This window comes from Macrobrachium rosenbergii, chromosome 37 (genome assembly GCF_040412425.1).
Source record: "Macrobrachium rosenbergii isolate ZJJX-2024 chromosome 37, ASM4041242v1, whole genome shotgun sequence".
In the NCBI taxonomy this organism is placed as follows: domain Eukaryota; kingdom Metazoa; phylum Arthropoda; class Malacostraca; order Decapoda; family Palaemonidae; genus Macrobrachium; species Macrobrachium rosenbergii.
Genome location: NC_089777.1, coordinates 37,440,853 through 37,447,722, shown reverse-complemented (window position 1 = coordinate 37,447,722; position 6,870 = coordinate 37,440,853). Strand labels below are relative to the sequence as shown.

Below are 6,870 nucleotides of genomic sequence, written 5' to 3'. Positions count from 1 at the left end.
TTTTCCTTACTTTACTACCACTTAGGAGTAACAAAGTGGAAAAGACAGGTTTTTAGGGTGGGGAAAATTAAAAGTGAAATAAAATCATTTACTTTATCCAACCTAGGAAACTATGGGGTAGACTTCACCTGAACCCCCAACCTAACTTACCTCTAGAGTAATGTGTATCAAAATAGTTGTAACCTATTCCAACCACACATTATCTACAGCACTGAGCTTACCTGGCTAGGAATTGGGCCTCTGCTTCTTAGGGCAACCCCACTGCCAACCTAGGTCACAAACTTTCAATAAACCTTACCTTAAAATCAGAACTTCAAAAAGTAGGCTATCATGAATGTTGGAATACTTCCTAGTAAGCCTTTTTCACTTTAATATTTTTCCCCACATAAACAACCTGGTTTCCTAAAGTGGTCCCCCATAATTTTAAGATATAAGGGGTTCCAGTTTTTTAAAACTACTGCATAAATTTTCATATTAATCATGTGAAGGAGAGTTTAGATCACAGCATAAAATCAAATACAGTACTGGATTGGATTAGACTACAGAATTTAGGCCAAAGCCTAAGCACTGACATAGGCTGTGGTCAATCAGTGATGGAAATATTAAGGCTGAAATTTATGATTAAAAATAAACATATGACATACCAATACAGTTGCACAGATTAACACAATCCAGTATATACATTTACACAATTATGCACGTGCATAGCTAAATTAAAATTAATAATGGTTTAAAGTAATATAATACTCTTTAAACACTTTTACCTAGATGAATGTCAGAAACTGACAAATAGCTGAAAATAATCCAAGGAACAAGAATGACACATCTGTACCAAAAGAGCCATGATTTGCCAAAGCCAGTTTTTTGAAGCTATGCCTCGATTCCAAATTCTCACTTTACCTGCCTAATGAAACTTAAAAGTACCAATTAGCTTTCAACCAGGGTGGCCAGATTTTGAAAATTGAAATAAGTGACACTTAAATTGGAGAGGTAGTTGAACAATATAGACAGACAACTTACGTGATGTTAAGCACTGACGCAAGCACAGTCTCTCAGCTGGGTCCAGACTGTCCAGGACCTACTTGCTACTTCATTGACTTTTGTTTTAAAGTGCATTCATTGTAGATCTTGTTACGAACAGCTGTTATGTGTCAAAGCATTGCAATATTGCAATCAAGCATGTTTTGCAGCTTTAAAGGACATAACTAAAGCGACTTGCCATAATATATTGAATAAATTGCAGACAAAATACATTTGATGAAAGCCTTTCCATAATCCTTTTAAAATTATTTTCCTCGATGTTAATATATTTTTCATTTGTCATTTTACACTAAGTTAATATCGTCCCTTTTATAATAGGTTTCCGTAGCCAATCACTTCTTAAACATATGGCTCCCTGATGACTTGCGCATAGGCGAAACCATTCAATAACAATAACATGGTGGTCCGGCCTTTCTCCCGTTTCCAAAAAACCGCGTTCCCAAAGGATAGCCAACCATGTTGGGTATGAGGTTAATAGTCCAACTGACCAACAAAAACACCAGCACCTCCTCCATTTCTTGCTTAAAGTAATATTTTGTCGGCCGGTTGTAACTAACCTGTAATTGACCTTTGAAGACTACACGACTTGAATTACCTAACGCGGGGTAGGTCTAAGCCAGCATTCCGCGGAAGCCGCCCCCCCCCCTCCATAGCTAATACGGCAAATTGTAACCAGTAAACAACCCTAAAAATACCAACCTAACGTACCCTAGAGGTGTTTACTGGTTACAATTTTGCCGTATTAGCTTTGGAGGGGGGGGGGGCCTTGCCGCGGAATGCCGGCTTAGACCTACCCCGTGTTAGGTAATTCAAGTCGTGTAGTCTTCAAAGGTCAATTACAGTTTAGTTAGAGCCGGCCGACAAAATATTACTTTAAATTCTTGTAAAGCAAGTAAAATAACATAGAAAAACGCCAATTGCCACAGTCTAGCTCACCGCGTACAGCCGGCTTAGAATTACCTTAGAAATATCCAACAGACTCATACCGGATACTATGTCAGCAACAGTTGTGTAAATAGGGTTAGGATCCAACCAAAAACCGCTCGCCACCAAAATTTAGGACAACACGGCACGTTCCTTCAAGCTATATTGACTACTTGCATGTTTCGCTTTGCCTTACCAATTTATCAAAGAAGCAAACAAAGCCTAGGCTTTAGTACTTTACCCACAAAATCCAAAAGCTGAATAACGTACTGAAAGTCTTATTCCTTGCATTACGTACTTGATTATTTTTGGATGCTACGCTTGAAGGTCTGTAATGAACTTCAGCACTGTTACATTTACCAGCTGAGACTGTATGGAAGGTACGCGTCTGAGCGACGCGGCTGATGCCCCCAAGGATCATGGAAGTTAGGAGAAATCGATAGTTTCGAGCCAAGAGAGTGGTAAGAGAGAAAGCGTAATCCAAGGTCCTTGGAATACAGCAGTCGGAAGAGGGCCAATCATTAAGTGCCATTACTTGATTGTTTGTCAGCAAAAAGTATTACATGATAACAATTACTCGAACAATAATCTACAAGTCATTTGTCATGTTCTTGATTCTCGGTCCCACTCCATCAAAGAGAGCCTGGTAGGACCAAACCTAAAAGGCTATTTATGTTTGTTTATTCTGAAGGCATCATTAATCATATTTAGCAGTCACTAAATATGATATTTTTAATACCATCCAGAAACAATCTAGGGACACATTTTCCAAATGCTGTAAGGTATCTCTCCAAAGCTTATAGCCTACTGAACTGGACACCATAGTAATGTAGTGCTTCAAGACGCTTTGGCTCGAACACATATTTTCATTTAATTTTAACCTTTAGTTCCATCCAATGAATTTTTGTAAAGTCACGTTTTATTTTCAATAATACAGAATCAATATCCATGGTCAGTTGATTTTAATCCCTCCCCCACCTCTCTTTCTAGCAGGGTATTTTCCGTTCCATATCATGCACCAACTCTAACTATATTTTATCATGACTATTGTTAATGAAATCTTTAACAATTGAATCACATTTCGGTATTAAAGCTTAATGTTCCCAGGAGCTCATTTATCAAAATTACGTGAAATATTATTTTCAGTACTTTAACATTCTGTAAATATTCGTTTCTTGCAGTCAGATTGCTTCGATATTCCCAGACTCATCAATCGATACGCTACATATAATTCTGGGTGAGAGCTTCTCCACATTTTTATAGTTAAGCTGTCAACATAATCTTACGCGCAGCATCATCTCTCTCTCCCCCAAGTTTCAACATTCATAACTTATTTTCTTTGTAAATCTACTGTCAGCAACTGATGACCACTACTCCACACCTCGGATTTGGGAGGTTAGAGCCGTCAGTGCGCCGCACGTGGTGCACTGCAAGAAGTGGGTGTAACTAGTGTCCCTGCGGACCCTGCAACCTCATTTCAATGCTAGGAAAATATGTCTTGAAAATGTTACTGAACTTGCCCTCTCCGTGAGTGAACGTACATCAAAATGAGAAAAATTACCACAAATGGAGTATAGAATAATGCTATTGTATACTAATACAGGCTTCACTTTCCACAAGGGTGACGTTAATAATAAAGACCGCCTGAAACGAACTTGCTGAAGAACTCCAGAAGTTTTTTTAATGCATTTACTTTACAAAAATATTAATTTATCTTCAGCATGTTAATACTGAAACACCAAAATCGCATGATATATTGAAATTTATTAATGATAAATAACTAAGACAAAAAGCACGTAAGATTTAATACAAAAAATAAAACGATAAAAATTAATATGAAATTATAAGGTAAACAGCGTATAAGGTGAAGGAAAAACGCAATTGCCTTCATGAAGGAGGAACTTGATTCGGATCTGACGATTTTCTTCCTCTGCAAATTAAGTGTGTTCTACAGGCGCACTCTCCAATTTGGAAGTTTACTCCTGAAGTAAGTTTTTGAAATTAGAATGACTATTTTCAATGTGTGATCGCACACATCATCGGCTGAAATAGTTGTTAAAAATGCCGATAATCTTCCTTTCACCTTAACAATTTTATTTCATTTATTTATTTATGTTGTAAAGTGTATGTCACAGTTGGACACCAGTCACTTGGGTTAATTATTTTTGAAGATAACATCTGTAACATTGTAAGTATACAAAATAAGTTCAGAGTACTTCCTCCATTGAATTCATTTTCTTCAAAACTTTCCTCCTCTACTGTGTAAATGTTTGATTGTTAATGGTCTAGGAATGGAATGGAATTAGCGCTGTAACTTTTAATAAAATTTCCTCAGTTTAAGGAAATTTTTGCTCTTTTAGGGTAATGTTTAAGGGTATGATATTTTTAAGGAAATTCTGAGGAAATATTCAAAAGTTTAGGAAAATGGAAATCCTGAGTTTATAGTATTATTGTTCTGAAAAGTAAGAAGAGTAGCTAGAAGTGAGTGATAATGATGAGCATGCGGGTTTACTAGCTGAAATATTGCTCATGTATATAGTTTTTAAGCCTATATATATGTGTGTGTGCAGAAGCTATTTGACACTTGCTGGAGTCAACAGGCTTGCTGTTTTCCAGTCTATTTTTTTTTTTTCTTTAGTCGGTACCCCTCATAAAAAGGTTTCTGTGTGTTTTCATTTTTTTGCATTATTTGGTCAAATGAAATAAAATGTTAATTGTATAAGATAAATATCTCACTGATCTCCTAAATTTATTAAACACTGAGGTAACAAGAACACTGCAGCATAGTAGGCCTATATGGAGCTTTGATCGTAAGGCCAAGTCCTGGGACACTACTGAAGGTTATTCAGCATTAGTACACCAATTCCTAAAGTGAATTTTCATCAGAAACTCATCTCTCTGACCCCACGAGAGAAGCTCACACATGCATTTGTTGAGCAGAAAGCCATGATTTTCCTGTCATTCACAGGTTTTGAATACTGCAGCAATTAATAAAGAAGGAATGGTCATGTAAAGACTGTAAGTTGGCTGTGTCACTGTGTGTATAAGAAATGGCTATACACACACACACACACACACACATATATATATATATATATATATATATATATATATATATATATATATATATATATATATATATATATATATATATATATATATATATATATATATATATATATATATATATATATATATAATATATATATATATAAACTGAGGAAATTGTCAAGCAAATTATGAAAAAAAATTTAAGGAAATTTTACACCATCTAGGGTAATTTCATCAACGTCTGAGGACATCTCAACAGGGAGTTGTTACAGCCCTGAATGGAATATAGAGTCTAGGCCAAAGGCCAAGCATGAGACCTATGAGGTCACTCAACACTAGAAAGAAAATTGAGAGTAGGTAGGTTTGAAAAGTGTAACGGGAGGAAAACCTCACAGTTGCACTATGGAATAATTGTTAGGAGAGGGTGGACAGCAAAATGGAAGAAAGATAATATGAATGGAGGTACAGTAAAAGGAATGAAAGGGCTTGCAGCTAGGGGCTGAAGGGACGCTGCAAAGAACCTTAGTAATGCCTATAGTGCACCCTGTGAGGTGCTCTGACAGCACTACCCTACTACAGGGTAATGGCCTACATTCCGCACTTGTATGAAAAGTATGAGAAAGCCACTGGCAACCAATCGAAGGTTTCAAAACCCATTTACCATGAACATTGGACTTTGCAGATGCACTTGCAACTTTCCAACTCTTATTATTCTGGCGAATAGGCATTTCGGAGCAATCAGACCTAACCTTGACTTGAACCCAGAGCAACACAATATTCTAGCAATGTCTACAGTGCGACAGTATTTACAATCTCTTCTGTTTTTTACAGATATACAAACCTACAACCTTGTCCAGTTAAGGAAAAGGAGCATTAGGCTATGAAGAGAAAATAATATGTTGATTAAATATGACTATTACCATAAAGGCCAAGGCTGTAACTTTCAAAATGAGTGCTTAATACATTAACATAAGAAGGTAAAAATGAAAAACAAAATTACAAAGCAAAATTATTTACTGGGAACCAACAAGTTTTTGTATTGCATTAAATGTTTTTGTATATTTAAAAATGCAATATTACAAACATAACCACAAAAACTAAGTCCTCCTCCCTTTACAGTACATGATAAATGGAGTGTCAAGAAGAATGGAGATCAGAGATGTCAGAGATGATACAGTCACCTTAGTGGGAAAGACGAGAACGTTTGATGTTATTTTGATCTTCTTCTTCCTCCTCTTCACCTTCCTCTTTGGTCCTAAGGAAAAATAAAAGAAAGTGCAGTTCTAGGGTGAATAGTAATGGGAAGGGGTGGGGTTATAAAATTGGCTTACAAGTAGAGTATGAATGTAATGATTCAGACCGACTTTCATAATATTCATAAACAAGAGCATTTTTGTATGATTCATAAACAAAAGCCTTTTTGTATGACAACGAAATACATTAGTAAAAATGTAAAAAATTTCACACTTAGTTTGGTTCTGTCTTTAATCAATGAGCACCTTTCGATACTGAGTACTTTTTGCGCTAATTAATCAACAGTATCTACTAATGCCCTTTACAAAAAGTTTGTATCAAGTCACAAAAGAAAGACTAAATTAAGCTTACAAAAAATCTGGAATATGTGAACTAAGGAAACAAAGAATCTGCTCGTATACTACTGGTGACTCTAACAACAAGGATTATTTACAAATATCTGATAAAGTACCAACTTGGATAACTGCTTGCTAGCATTATATTACAAGCATTACTTTGCAAACAATATATAGCTACTATACATTGTAAAGTTATGACTTATATAAATAAGGTTGTTGATTTTCTTAGACAAACTTATCACATCAGTGACTTCAAGGTATC

The 6,870-nt window shown here is 35.8% G+C and overlaps 1 protein-coding gene across 1 annotated transcript in view; it reads right to left on the bottom strand.

Annotated features, from left to right (window-relative positions):
- Window positions 1–6,012: 6,012 nt before the first annotated feature.
- LOC136825494 (tyrosine-protein phosphatase non-receptor type 2-like) overlaps window positions 6,013–6,870 on the bottom strand; it is a 90,834-nt gene continuing 89,976 nt past the window's right edge. Inside the window, exon 10 of the mRNA XM_067082047.1 lies at window positions 6,013–6,271. Coding sequence (XP_066938148.1) covers window positions 6,199–6,271 — 73 coding nt within the window. The 3' untranslated portion in view covers window positions 6,013–6,198. The remainder of the gene's footprint in view (window positions 6,272–6,870) is intronic.